The 16,607-nt window shown below is 28.6% G+C and overlaps 1 protein-coding gene across 2 annotated transcripts in view; it reads right to left on the bottom strand.

Annotated features, from left to right (window-relative positions):
* Positions 1 to 2,685: 2,685 nt before the first annotated feature.
* Positions 2,686 to 16,607, bottom strand: part of LOC126749097 (furin-like protease 1) — a 152,309-nt gene continuing 138,387 nt past the window's right edge. For both annotated transcript variants that reach the window (XM_050458729.1, XM_050458730.1), the window contains 2 exons: positions 16,049 to 16,136; positions 2,686 to 8,596 (listed from right to left, as the gene is read on the bottom strand). In XM_050458729.1, the coding sequence (XP_050314686.1) occupies positions 8,166 to 8,596; positions 16,049 to 16,136 (519 nt within the window). In that variant the 3' untranslated portion in view covers positions 2,686 to 8,165. The remainder of the gene's footprint in view (positions 8,597 to 16,048; positions 16,137 to 16,607) is intronic.

Here is a 16,607-nt window from a genome sequence, read left to right on the forward strand (position 1 = left end):
TGAGTCTGTCAAGTTCTTGGGTCTTGTTGTGGACGGCTCTTTGAAATGGGATTTGCACATAGATACGTTATCTAAAAAACTAAGCTCGGCATGTTTTGCCATAAGATCAATCTCAAGAGAATTAGGCTTTTTCACGGCCAAAACAGTTTATTATGCTCTTTTTGAGTCACATCTTCGTTACGCCCTTTCATTCTGGGGTAATTTCCTTTTAAAGCACACACACTGGCGTTATTAGCTACCTATTATTTGCAAAATGTTTGCCTGCTTTTTATTGTATGTTTTTTTTTTGAGACTAAGGTTTTTGACAATTTTATATATATAATTGTGTGTATATTTGTATATAAAAATTATTTTATTTATGTATTTCGACCAAATTGTACAATTTGATAATTTGTACAGTATTTTTGTTTTGTTATGTACCTATTTACTTTGTGTGTATTTTGTCTGAGTATTTTTTTATGTTTATTTGTTTATATTTGTATTTTTTTTCCTTTAGCTTTGTCGATAAAATGTAAATTTTCTGACAATAAAGCATTTTGATTGATTGATTGATTCGTTACTTGTATCCTGTTGAGGTAAAGTACTTTCAGGGTTTCTTGAAGTAATCTAATTTTTAAACTCGTTGACATTCGCCATCATGTCTCTCTTAAGCATCCTAACCTTGTCTTCGACATTCTACTTTAATTTTGTGGCATTATTTTACATATTATTTCTTTTTTCACTTATTAGAAAGATGCTGGATAGCAAATTATACTTTTACACTATTTTATCTATTAACAGCTACTAAAATCGTTGTTATTAATTAAAAATTGGCGGACCGATTTTCCATGCGACTTATACGTGCAGCGCCATCTATAAACCTTCGTAAAAATGTTCTACTATTTTACTATAAATGTTGGAAGTGATTTACTCCAACTCTTATGAAGGCCTCCCATCTTCTTTTAATCCTGAAAACATGTCAGAAGCAAGTCTCCATATATCGATCCATTTATGATTCGTTGTAGATAATCAAGCATGTATTTACCGATGTTGTATACATTTGAGATTTAAGGTGCCCCCATAAAAAGAAATCTAGGCTATTTAGGTCAGGGCACCTAACGGGTCTGAAGACCAGCCTGTCTAAGCAAGGTTTTTTAGTATACTTAGTTCAAATAGTCTTTAAACAAAATTGCAAATGTACGGTAGCGCCGCCGTCCGGTATATATCACATTGAATGTGTTATTCAAATGAATTCATCAACAAATCAATCAGGTAAAAAGAAAGGATAAATGAAATGATCCTCGATTATACAAGCATATAAATTTAGTATAAAACTTCTATTGAAAATAAGTTTCCACAATTTCTTTGACCATTTTCTTCTGCCCATAAGTCCTTGAACAGTTGGATCGTCAGTAAAGAATCTAAAAGTCAGTAAAGTAGACTATTAAGGTAACGTCTGCAAGACAAATCACCTTTAGACATTGGGGAAATGCTGACTTTTGTAAGACGTTTTCTGAACGAATGTTTCTACTTTTTTAAAGGATAATTTTTAGTATGTACACATTTTCAGAAGTATATTTTTGTACTTATTGAATTATAGTAAAAATTATTTTTTTTAGAAGGAAAGTCACCTCTTCTGTTCGAAATTGGTTTTATAGATATGTAAGCTTGGTTCTCAACACATTTGTACAATTGATAACAAAAGGGAAGTTTAGCATAATACTTAAAACCATGTCGACTTGGAAATAATTTTCGACCACAAAGTTTTAGTTTTTTTTATACTAACGGTCCGGAATTGTTTCGAATAATTTTCCAGCATAATCTACAAATTGCCTTAGATGTCATGTCCCATGATTTATCTCATCAGAAGCATACTCAGAAATGAACTATATTGAATTTTGCTAAAAAAGAATGCGAATTTTTCAATAAAAATCTAATCGTTTATTGTTATTTACGTCATAAACAAATATGTAAGTTTAAAAAAATATACTGGTGATGCATTTTTTTGTCAGACAGAATGATCTGTCATGATAAAGCTCTTAGTTCATAATTCTGCTAAACTGTTAGGTACTAAATATTAAACTATTAGAATATCATCTCTATATTGCTAATAACAATAATAATGTACTTATAAATTATGTGGCCGCTTAATGAGACAAAAATTACTCGCACTCTTCAATTCTAAGTTATCTTAAGCAAGGCAAAACTATTGAAAATTTATTAAAAATACCTTATTTTCAAGGCATTTTTAATCATTTTCAATCTAAAATGTAAACAAATTTATAAAAACTAAAAATTATACTGCACTGTAATCTCAATATGGAATGATTTCTTTTCAAATATTCTAAGCACTTAAGACTTTAATTAAATATAGGAATAACAGGAACAAAGCTAAAACTGTAATGACATATTATTTAATTGTATATTACTTATACGAATAAATTCCTGAGATACAAAAAGGACCTAGCGTTTTCATAAAATTCTATAAACTAGTATAAGGCACAGTAAATCGACGAAAAAACATTATTTATAACTATATATATTTAAATATTCGTAAAAGCAACTTACACGGCAATTACCAGGTTGCCACTTTACGTATTAAACAATTGTTTGCAACATACTTTTTACAAAAAAAATACCTACAAACATGATATATTATAAAGCTAAAAAAGACATGCTATACTGAGAACTATATAACATATAACCAAAATAAAAACCACCTTCATTGTCTATGCTTATTTGGCACATGATTACCCTGTCCCAATCCTATAAGCCCATTCGTCAAGAGCGATCATAGGTAACAAAAACAATACCTTTCTTTGAATTTTAACTTGTAAAAGTTTAAATATCTAATCACAATAGTGTTAGAATTATGCATACATGATTTATTTTATATTTAGAAAATAGTGTATATAGATTCTACTAAATGTGACATAGTAAGATTAGTATTAGTTTTGGAGGCTTCTACATAATTTCATTTATGCGGCATAGTGGGCTTATGCGCATATTACACGATTTCAGATATCACAGTGCTTCTCTAAAGTGAAAAAAAAAAACACCAATAGAAACGGCAAATAACGATTTAAACATTTGAAGAATGAATTTGTTAATGAAATAAGTTGAAGAATAAACTCAAAATAAATGTAAATGAAACTATATTTTATTTAAGCAAAATATAAACTAATAACATATTCAGATATTAACATAAAACATAAAGACTCTGTATAACCGACCAACTTCAAACGTATACGTTAAAAAAATTGCTTATAAAGAATATCTATAGCACTAATATCATGTAACCCTATTACAGATTTCTTAACACATAAAGTATGTACAGCTAGTAATATATAATACCGAACGAAAGTAGAGATTAATGAGTTCTAACATTGAGTTCCAGATTAACATAAAAATAGGGTTAAAGTTACTGAACATAGTCATTCTGTATATATCTTAAATATGTCTATGTATTAAATTGTATTTTTATAAGTTACTATAGTATTCCAGAAACTAAATATAATCATTTATTGTTTTAGTGCTGTTATATTATTATTTGGCTTTTCATTTATTAATAATATTATTATAATAAATTCATTTATTTTAAAGTTTAATCTAACTCAACTATTGTCAGAAATAAAATATTAAAGGCATATTGTATATGGTATATTGTATTCGCATTAAAAATCATGTCAGTTGTAAGATATGGAAGATTTACTAGGAAAACGGGATTGCCATGAAGAAATAAATACATCATTAATGTAAATGTCCAAAATATGTTGTTTTTATTTCAACCCACAAGTAACTTTTTTATTAATTAAATGCATCAGTATAACTCAGTTGATTGCCGTTTTGTTTAGACGTGATATTCTTTATCAATTATCTTTCAAATCAATATGTATGGAATTGACATTAAAATAAAATATTTAAATGTAAAGCTGATATTTTTTTAAATTTTTAGCTGGATCAGAAAATTAACGCGCGTGCGAGGACTTAATAGTTTCACGTTTACCTTCATCGAATAGTCGCGTATTATTTGCTTTTAGAAATATGGATAAAACTAGGAGTGTATTGAAATCGGTGTTATTTGGTGATGTTTTTGATTTAAAAGGAAATATGAAAAAGTGATAGTGTTATGAATGAAGAAGAACAAAAATCACAAATGAAAACCCGCAAAGAGCTCCGGTTTTTCAGAAATAGCTAAGACATTATCATTCAAAATAGAATAAACCTGGCAGACTGCTTCCATCACAACTGTAAGTGGTCTCTGTCATACTAGAGTTATACAAACTTTAAAGGCATATCATTTAAAATGCAAACATATTTTAAAATCTATTAAAAGGTTAAGAGTTACAGAGAAAAAGTTTTAGAGGAACACATTTCATTAGTCTACTCATACACATTTCAAGAGCCTGGATCTATTTACATGGGTTATGTTGTACCCTACAAAGGATCAGCGAAGGCAATAAATAGAAAGAGCCATATTAGACAATTTCTTAAAGGGCGGAAAGATTAGGTTACTTTATAAGAAAGAACTGCTTTTACGTTTATTTATTCACCTGTAACTGGACCAAAATTCTACATAGGTGTAATTAGAGCTGCACTATCAACTGATTTGCCAGAAATAACCGCTGTGAAAGATTTAAGTTCTGATCAAATATATTTGAACAGAATAATATCAGCTGCTGTGATAAGAGGTTTTCCTGATAATTTGATACACAAAATGTCGCACGCAAGGTGGCTTACTCATGCCAATCGTATCTTACGTTGGTAAGTGTCAATAGAATTATCTTCAGAACAGTTAATTACACTAGCCATATTTGTAGTGAAGGTTTGTGCTCCTACTTGGTTTGGCATTAAAAGTCATCGATCTTGCAAGAATAAAGCACATAATCTGTTTAACATTATTTTGACCTCTAGATACCTGCCACAAAATCTCAAAAATGTTATTATCAAACGCAACAGTTACTTTGCTCATCCAGATCTCGTCTTCTGGAAATAATAACCGATAAACGAAAGAATGTGCGAGACTATCTGCTCAATGAATATTAAAAGAATGTAAATTGCTACTAGAGTCTTCCACTTTAAAAGTGTTTAAAGTACATACAATAAATGCAGATGCTTCATCCCACATTGATCTCATTAACTGGCAAAATATAATAACTGCACCGCGCTTATGAAAAACATTACTGACAAGGATATTCTAGCTTTCGTGCAATCTGACGCAAAAGGTGAGCTATTTTTTTTCCTCCTTCCATATCGTACGCAATCTATGGAACGCACTGTCCAATTAGAACGAAAGTCGCAATACAGTTATGTACCAAAAAGGCAAGAGTAGGCATCATCCAAGTAAAATTAAAGTCGAAAAATAATGCCTAAATTTGAGACCAGGAAAGATTTTTAATAATACAACCTATTAATTTGTAATTTTTATTTTAAACGAAAATAAAAGGCTTTAAGTTGTGCTTTTACTTATTTCCAACCTCCCAAAACCAATTAATATTATGTTACATTTAGCTGTTTAATTAATTGGCACAATTTTAGTCTGAATGCGGAGGTACTAGCTGTAGAAATTTAAGCATTCCTACATTTTATAAACGCATCTTATCCGTACTATTACAGTTTTCGGAAAATTGTAATTTCACATATTGTAATGCTTCACCCTAATGAGCATTAAGAAACATAAAGTTGAATATAAGAGCATCGAGCTCTAAACAAATTTAGTTGTGAGAATAAGATATGCTTGCATTTATAGTGTCAATAAAAACTTATAATTTCATATGGATTCTAATTTTTTTCTGTAAACGCAAAAATGCAATAAAAATTTTGGTCCGCTAAAAGATATTTGGTAATCTTTATTTTCTGAGCATACTTATATAGTGTACTAAATAAAGTTATTCAGTCTGTTAAAGCATAGTATGTAAATATGCCCTGAGGCATGACTTTGCAGTTATATGTAAAACAGTTGATTGTATGAAAATATCATTCAGGTTTAAATCAGCAACATTAACCAAGAAGCTAAATTGGTGGATTCTTTCCAAGACTGTTCCTTAGGCGTTTAAGGAAAAGTGGGTTACCTGCAAGAAAACCATCGATATAACCTTTCATTTCAAAGAAAAATTGAACCGCTCGACTTCACTTCGCATATACAGATTAATACTGGTTAGAATCAAAATTGAATACAGTTTTACTTTCCGATTAATATAAATTAAATTTATTTTCTTAGGATATTATTGGTCAGATGTAGTAAAAATCAAAGTTGTGATAATAAGATCACTTTGGGCACAATCATAGCATTCAAGCATAGAAGGGCAAACGTGGGAGCCAAACGAACCTGTAGGATTTAGTAAATAGAAATTTAAAAAATAGCTGAGTACCTTAAGTTGAAGCTGCCTAGAAGTTATTAAAAAAAGGGATATGCAACAAAGCACTAATGTGTTTATTTTTCATTTGATTTATATAAATGTTTCTCTATTTTTGCGTTTTTCGATTATTAGTTTACCGAATGGATCTACACCACTTACAGTTTTTTTCATGTTAAATTTTAATTACTAGATTTAATACAGCGTTAAAACAAGAATAATTTGTATTTAATTTTAATAAACTAAAAATTTTTTGTTAACAACTTTGCAAACAATGTTTCTCTACTTTTGCTCGGTACGTATATCTTAAAATTAGAACATAGTAAATTGATGAGTTAATAAAACTAAAAGATAAAATATATATACCAATAATCTAAAAGTTTCAAATAAATTTACGATAATAATGTAGTAAAATATTACAACGCCCGGTGTATAAGATACATAAGATATAATGTATTAAAAAGCAAGTTAAAAATAATCTGTGTGTGTCCGTTTTTGTACGTTTCTTGAACGTGCATTTATTTGCTTGCTTTAAAAAGTTGGTAAACCTTTTAAATTCATTAAACAGGATTGTTAAAAACCCATGAAATAGTAAATATACTCGCAAAAAAGAACCGACCGGTAAATAAGCGAGGTAAGAGTCAAGAGAACTAAGATTTTGGGCGTGGAATAACAAGAAATGAAAATTTATATATTTTAAGATATTAGGGTCACAAATCGTTTGGCTTTATGTATGGGAGACAATGTCGTAATTAACAATATTAAAGATTTTGTTAACCATCAATATGTACGTTTATCATGCAGCCAGTAAATATGGGGAAGTAAATCTTGCCTTAGAATTTCCAATAAATATATTGCTAGTGTATAAAAAGATTTTGCATTGGGAAGATCTTATGCAAATCATATTCCTGTAATTGGAAAATATAGATAAAATGTATCTTTCCATAGTACTTTTAAGAGCCTTAGATAGGAAGGAGAACCCTATTAGCTTGGCAGGTAATTCTTTGGCTTATTTCGAGTTTTACTTATAGCGTCACTTTAAGGATATTTTATACCAAACTCTACAGCCAAGACATGACATGAAAAAATTAGCACATTACTGTGATGAAAAGCAGTTTAAATCAAGACACTTAAACTATATTTTCTGTTTAAAATGGGTCCTTTTTAGAAAGAATTGAAGATCTCTTATGCACATTTCTGAAAAAAAAAATGTTTAGATTCTTTGACCAAAATAAATATATGGATAAAAATAAGAATGCTTTCTATAATAAAAACTTAATTTTCTCTTAAAGTAAGTTTACTCCTAAAGTACATACAGAGATTGTGTCAAAACTCTTATAATTTCATCCTGCCGCATTATCAACGGGTTACATTACCACAAACCCCGTCACCACGTCGGTTTGTCAGTTTTCTGGCATCACATCAAAATGACATTGGTCTTGACATTGCCACTTTGCTGTTGATGAGTGCGATTCAGGGTTTGATTGACGTATCTACAAGCGCGTTGATAATTTTTAAGAACCCCTCTTTATTTTCTTATACTTTCACATCTCATGAATTCTTACTCCAGCTAGTAAATGTATAAACTGGTATGTTGGAATGTTAATGTTGACGTAGACAACATGTTTAAGTTGGCGTTTTAAAAAGTTGATAAAAACTAGAAACTATGAAACTGCATTAAAATACTTTACGTTTAAGTTTAAAATATACTTAAGACTTTTGGAAAAAGACCCATTATGTAAGCACTGTGTACCTATTAAATTCTAGTTGGTTATAGCTTTTATGATCAAAAATAAATAAGCAGATTTGAAATTATTGTTGTTAATGATATTATTTGAAATCAGTATAATGAGCTCCTAAATTGTCTGTATCTTCTAGTTCGGTACTATTAAGTCTCTTATATCCTAGATACTTTTTTCTATAAAATATAAATAAAACTAAACAAACAAAAAATCCAATTGGCAGGACAAATATCACCCGATAATACCATTTTTCTGACAATACTTCTGATATAATATGTGAAGTGTAACAATATGTCTGCGACTTTGAGACAATATAGATCACGGCGTCACTAAAACACATTGTACATTGGTAATCCAATGGGCCTAAACACGACTTACAAGTATAATGGCACTGTAAGCATTTGCCGCTCCTTCGGTAATTTGTATCCTTTGAATTTGCAATTTCTCTATTATCATAAAAACCAGCCGGACATTCTTTGACGCAGGTTCCATTATGAAGCAAATAGTCTGAAGAGCACTCTAGAAAATAGAACACCATTAAATTGCAAGTGAGTACAAATAAAATATAGAATGTTAGTATGTTTTTTTTTTATTTTGAAAAAAATGAACCAAAATCTGACAACAATTTTACCACAAAAGATACATGCAATGAAATCAAAATTGACTTACCTAATAAAGAATGTTGATTCTGAGTATCTGTCGATTCTGGTTATCAGTAAATTACAGGCTAGGAGCTTGTAGTTTAATGATGTAATAAATGACACTTGGTCTTTGAGTTTTAATATTTAAAAAAATTGTTCATATATGTTTAGTGAAATGGATTTTCATTGTCGTAAAAAAAGCTTCAAAGGGAAAAAAACTACATACATTTTGCCAGAGTTTTTATTATATTGCTGTAAATTTTACAAACAACACGTGGGCGTGTATATATACATGTACAAACATTTATATTCATATATATATACAACGCAAATATAACAATGAACAGTCTTTTTGTCACACTAACCCATCAAATCCTGTACAGACGAAAATCTATATACAAAATATAAGGTGGGTGTGAGAAAGGTGGTACCAGACACAAATGCTTTAAAATATTTTAATCATATATAGCAATGGCATAAATACGTGTTATAATAAGTGGAATTTTTAATAAGAAATATAACCTTTTTATGTAAATGATTTATTGACTTTTCATATACCAACAAATTAAAAAAATATCTTATTGCCTTAGCAGTTATAAATTGGATACGTTGAGCAAGAACAAAAACATTTAAGAAATTGAAGAACGACGAAAAGCAAAAGATGAATTACTGAAAATAATAAAGTTAATTAAAATTAATAAAATGACAATAAAGAAGATAACAGGCAACGCACTTGATAATTTCTAGACTCTTATGCCGGGTTTATAGAATTTTTTTTAATGCATAATAATAACTTTAATTTCACAATTTCCAAAAGTTAACACAGTACTACTTAATACACCTGTTTATAATCCTTCGTTTCATAACTCGTAACATAATAAATAAGCATAGTGGATAATTTAAAAGGTTGACAGATTTTAATTCTTATGCACTAAATTATGAAAATACCGAAATTGCGTGCAAAAACCGTCCTCTGTACGGCCAATCACCAACAGCTAATCACGAGGTTTAGTCGATATTGTTTGACGATACAAATTTTAAAAAATAGCCGTCAAAAAAAGTTCGAGTTATCACAATGAAGTTGTATAAGACTATACTTAAGTTATGTATTGTGAATTCATCTTATGCTAATTTATTAAATTAAGTATTATGGATGATGCATTAGTTAAAGTTGTATAAATTCGGCATTAGGTGGAGTTGGTAATATCTGTGAGATTTCTTAATGGATATAAACAATATTTAACAAGTGGTAAATGTGCATATAAAAACATTTACCATGTATATTATTGTATATCTTATGTATATTATTGTAATTACTATTTTCTATTACATATAATTACTACGATTTTAATTGCTATTTTCGTTCCAAATCCTATTCACAAAGCATTTTTTATACTATTTCTATAAAAAGAGGTATGAAAGGTTATATTCCTATTTTCAGTATATATATATAGATATAATCAGGTTATTTAGCGAGTCTGAAAAAAGCTAGAGAGAAGAAGAGTGTGTAGAATAGTAGTAAAAGTATGTTAGAATTAAATTAAGAATAAGCAGAAAAATTAACGTGTGTTAAATTTGATTTAATACAGATAAACTTTAACAAATTTACTACAAACTATATCGCGTTTAAAACAAAGGCCCTGGCTCTTAACGTGAATAAATATTTGATTATATTGTTGCCTAAAGAAATGTTATTTACTTTTCACCAAATTAAGCCGACTGCGATAATAGTTAAAATTCTACCAAAAAAAGTGTTGTGTAAAATGTTAAAGCATTTGTTGACTTTAAAACTGTATATGCTAATAAGAATTTAAAAGTCTTAACTTTCCATGAAGCTTATATTTGCATTATATACATAGTTGCACTCAAAATAATAATAGTAGTACAGAATGAAGTATATAATACGAAATGAAGTATTTATAGTTAAAAACTTTAGCTATGTTAAAGAAGTAAAACCCAAACAAAATATTTGTTCTAAATATAAAAATCAATTACTAAAAAAGTAGCAATAGCAGATATTTTATTTAGTCGTTGTAGGGCATTAATTTAAAATATCGGCAGCATTATTTCATTTACTGGTAAGTATAATATATTTTATAATATATTTGTAGAAAAATGTACAGAAAAAAATTGTATACTCAAAAAACACGAATTAATTAATAGCAAACTCCTTTTGCCTCTTCCTCACAACTCATCAAAACACTGTTGAGTGACGCATAACAGTCCACAAAAAATGTCATTATGAATTAAAGAAAAAACCACAATTTGCAGAAAAACGTTTGAAAGCTAAATTGCTTTGTTTGGTAACACAGGGCGTAGAATATATCTAAGACGTTCTTTAAATTAAAGTTATTAACCTAAATATACCATTAAGAAGATTAAGCACGGTGGTTCTAAAATGATGGTATGGGCCTGTTTTTCAGATTTTTGGGTAGGATCCATATTTTAGATTGGTGTAAAATGCATGGTGGGGCATTAAGGATGCTTCACGTGAGAAACTACATTATTTTATCCTAAAATGTCCCTTTGTCTTACTTAACATACAAAGTAAAATATGTATTGTTGTTACGAATTCATAATGAGTTACTTATTTTGTTGGATATTACGTCATTAAAAATCAATTGACGGTGTGAGAGTATTTTCTAAATTGATTTTTACCATCAGTGACGCAATTCGCAACAAAATAAGTAACTCATTAGCATCCCAAGTTAAAAATTTTTATTACGTTACACACACGTAAATTTTTCACAGCCGATATAGCGATATGTATAAGAAAATTTCAGAAGAATTATGGGCATTCCAGTATTTCTCGTCAAATCAATCTGCCTGATTACATTCATAAAAATAAACTTTTGATCCGAATAAAATCTGAATTTCTGTTAAATTGCAAATTAATAATTAGTATAAATAATAAGAAAGTATGATAATTAAATTTAAGTGCATTTTTTTTCCATAAAAAGATTATAAATATTTCTAAAATAAATTCAAAATTTGCAAAAGAAACAAGCATTGTAATGTTTTTTGTATTTTTTATGAAACCTAAAGAATTAGTTGACAATTAACTACTTCGTTGAGTACACTATTTATGATCTTTCATTTTTAGATCTTTCTTTAAGCGAGTCACAAATTATAATATATCAATCATACACATATAAACTTTATATGATAGAATTCGTTTCAAAATTAGCAGCCTTCTTTATATAATAAATGATTTATATTAGTTATGTAGCTGAAAGCGCTTTATAAAACCATATAGTATTTTTCAGATAATTTGCAATCAATTTTTATGTGAAGTTTAATACTAGTTTCAGTTCTCGTTAGACAACCCTAATTATACCTAAGTTTGATTATTATTTAATATAGTTTTAAATACGTAAAAGACAAGAAATAGGTTTGACAAGAATAGAATCAGAAGAAAGGGTACACAAAGTAAATAAAATGACTAGAAATTCTGGTTATCTTTATAAAAAGACAAACAGAATACTAACATAGAAATCAACATACAATTGAAGTCCATTTAAAAGAAAAGGTCAGGAAAAGAACATAATCAATTAGCCCCCTAATATTTCTAAGTCCGCGGTTACATTCTTAATAAGTCAAATTATTGACTAATATGCCAGCAAAACGACATACTTTCCGCTATTTCTTAAAATTAATGGTTAACATACGTCCAGGAACTACATTTAATTTACAAGATACTCCAAAGTTAAAACATCTCTTTTCAAAATGTAACATCTACATCAGTAAATCAATTAATACATCAAAAGATATTGCGACGAATAGGATTATTGAAAGAGTGTCATAACTTGTGGATGCTCCACCTTAACGATTAATATATTCGATATTTAAATTATTATACACAAAAAACAATCACAGAAAAATTATTAACATATTAACGTATAACTAATATACAGTTTTTTACTTTTTCAATTATATCTAAATATAATTAACCTAAATGAGTATTTTTCACTTGACAGAGTGTTGAAAAAACTGGTGACATAATATGTAAACATGCACTACAAAAATAAAACTTTAAAATTAAAACATATTTCTAAATAAATATTTATTATTAATTTCATCGGACAACAAAAGTGTATTGTTAATACTAGGATATCAAAATTTGGCACTGGGTTGCTATATACATACATAGAGATTTAAAATATTGTTACAAAAATTCTGCAGCAAATAATAGGCCTAACTTTTGATGATTTAAAAATAGAGGTAAATTTTAACTACAATAAAAATAACTGTAACAAGATGTTGGTACCAAACATGACGTTAACATTAAAGACACAAGTAGCCACACATCACATTAATAATTGGTTTAGGCAAGACAACTGTTAATTAAAAACCAAAAGTATAAAATATGGTAAGACAGCAATTATATTTCATAAATAATAAAGCAAATTAAAAAATTTAGATTATTTGGATTTTCAACAAAATACCTTTAGATATATATCAATCTGTAGAATAGCTAAACTTATAAGATATAGTTAAAGCAAATTTATTTTAGTTATGTCGCAAATAATCAAAATTAATTATTGGCTGTGTCAATTTTCCTTTATTGCTATTTTATACAGATTAAATAAAACTTACAATTGGGCAATATTACAGTTCCTGTAAATTTAGTATGGCAAATATTTATTTCATATTTCACACCAGAAAACGTTCAATGAATATCATTGAGCTTTTAAAGAGTACTTCTACCCAAGATTACTCTAATACAACGCAGTTACGCAACATGAAACGCAGTAGATGAAGGGAAAACTATCAAAAACTCAATTACTATAATACCAATTTGCAAAACCTGTCTGCAAGGCACAATGTGCGTGCAAGTTTACATAATCTTCTAAGCTATTCCAAAAAACTATTTATGAGGACTCGTCATATCAAATGAACTTCTTATTAATTGCCTTAACTCTTAATTTCATCTAAATAATGTATGAAAAATATAGATTTTTCTAATTCAAATTTACTGAAATTTTAATTAGATTGGATTAGTTCCTAATTACGCTTTACAGTACTTAAAGTAAACTTTACAGTACTTTTCATTATGTGACTCGTTTATTACATTAAAAGTTTTTATGCTAGTATTTTATTTTAGTTATTAGAAATATAGGTATATGAAATAAGGTACTAATTCAACATATTTAAGTACTTTTGTATATTGCTTGAAACTAAAAGAAGAGCAAAATATTTAAAATGTGTTTTTTTTTTTAAACAAATATTAGGATTAGTACACGATTTTTGTGATGCAACTTTTGTATGAATATTTTTAGCTGTCCCTTCAATCTCTTACATCTCATCTAGACACCCAACGTCCATTTTATTATAGGCAGAATCAGGAAGTGAAATTTTAAGATTTCATAATATTTTTTTGCTCTATTATTTCAGTTTATAACAGACTAAAAAATAAGAAAGTGTTAGACAAGTTAATTCCAGAATTGATTTCGACCAATTTACAAGTATTTTTATTTAAACCAGCAAATTTAGGAACAAAGTATTTGGCGAGATAAACATATTCAAATTATAAAATAAAAACAATGCATAGAAAACTCATAGAGATTTTGCATATCAAATATTTTTTTCTGGGATACTGTATAATAGAATATTGCTGGGATATAGTCAAAAAGTAATATTATTCATAAAATACAGGCATCTTTTCATATGTTATTTATTACCCAATTTATTAGTCTATAATTAACTGCAGAAAGAAACGTTGAACCTATGTGTTCTAATAATATTAATCAATTATCTCTTAAACATAAATAATAAAGGAATTGGCATAAAAATAAAAAGAAAAAAACGCCGCTTTAAAAGTTTTAGAAGTTTAAATTTCTCGGGTCACATTAGTGTACGATATTTTCATGTATACTAGCTCATTTAAAATTATAAAACTTTTTTAAACAACGGATCTTAAAATGGTCTTATGTGTAATATCTCTCATTAATTATAGTCTTAATTAAACCATTTTAGAAATGTTTAACTCATTGAAGATGACAATACAACTTAAATTATTATAATTTTTTTTACGAATCGGTATGTGGGCACTGAACGAGAAGAAAAAATGGCTTCCATTAAAAAACATATATAGCATTAGACAACTCTAAAAATTAAAAAAGCAATTTCAAAATGCTTTTTAGCAACCTTGCAAGTAGATAAAAAAGTGCTGAATATTGTTGTTTCAATACGGCGGCCCGATAAATGAGAGAGAGAGAGAGAGAGAGTTAAAGATACAGGAAAACTAGAAGTTCAGCTGCTCTCTGCAGGGCCAGAATCCTTTAATATTGATCATATTACCAGAATCTTGGATTCAAAAAAGATCTATTTTGTTAGGAAAATGATAAAAGTACAAGGCATTTGCACGGATTATTCATATTTCTTAAGTAACTTTACTACAAAATATAGGACACTAGTTCAGCGGGTTAGTAAATACAAAGTGGTATAAGCAGAGCTGATAATTGAAAAATAACTAAATAAATAACAGCATATTACTGATTCACTTTATATCTACAAGCAATTCAATTTAATAGAATAAAAGTATTAACTGATATCGTTAGTAGATAATACGTACAGACAGCCTTTCTAGCTTACCCACTCTAGTACCATTATTTTATTCTCTATAAGTACTATTCATAAAAATAACAATATTAATATTATAAACAAATATAAGAATATTTCAACAAAAATTATGTAACGATCCTTGTTCAGGTACAGTATATAGGTATAATATTAAATGAAGTATTTGTATTGCTTAAAACAAACAGCCCTTTTTCCTATTTTCCTAAAATTAAATATTGTGTTGCATTAAACCGTGTTGAATAAATATTAGTATTGCATTAAAACATCACAGGAATAAAACTTTCGCTTAAACTTTTGGTAACTAACATTTACAAAAAGAACGAAATAAGATGGCGGCTGATTAATGCTATGAATTTAATAATATAATATGTTTAACATTATTGTACAGTAATTCCATTAAATAAAAACGTCAGTATTAACTATATTTTAGGTATACTTTGTATTGTACCTGTACCTGAATAAAGAAAAAATATATAATGACGTATCGAAAGAATGCAAAAATAGCCATCAGAAAAATTACATCTCATGTGAAAATTGTTGTCAGAATGTTGTTTCACTGTACGTGCGGACTTAGTATGATTATCTAAATCCAACCGACCAACATTTTTTATCGATGATTTCATAACATTTAATGAAAAGTACTGTAAAACAAAAGTTAGTAGACTTATGGGTATTAGTAGTGTAGAAAGAAGTAAATTAAAATCTATAGACAAACACGTGATTGATATGAAAAGAAAATATAACAAACCTAAACAGAAATTGGCATTAGGGGTTTTGCAGGATGATGATGCTGTGCCCTTGAGTTTTTCTTCAACTTCCAACGTATCTTTGCGATTCTAAAACATATTATAAAAAACATAGATTAGTAGTATATGTATACACGACTAACTAATTGTTTTCGGAGATCGATTTCGAGGTCGAGGAGTCGATTTCGACGGTAGGAGGAGAAAGGGTACATTACGCACGCTACAAACGCTAAAACATTGATGTCCGCACTAAGACCTGAGTTGACTGAGGCATGTTTATGTAAACACGTCTGGCCAATGAGCAGCCTCAACGGTTTTAGTCTTGACTATGAGTTGTATATTGATTAAAGGATTAAACAATCCTAAGGGCTGTATCGATTTGTGAGATACAAAGAAACAAATGAGATCCACGGACCTTTTAAAAAAAGGTATGGGAGAAGATATACCTAACAAACAGGCGCGTCATACAATAGTAATATGAGATCGAAAAATTAATGGAGCTGCTGTTGAAGTTTGAGGAGCAGGACAAAAAACAAGAGCCAGACCGTAAGCAGAGAGAAG

This window comes from Anthonomus grandis, chromosome 22, assembly GCF_022605725.1.
Source record: "Anthonomus grandis grandis chromosome 22, icAntGran1.3, whole genome shotgun sequence".
NCBI lineage: Eukaryota > Metazoa > Arthropoda > Insecta > Coleoptera > Curculionidae > Anthonomus > Anthonomus grandis.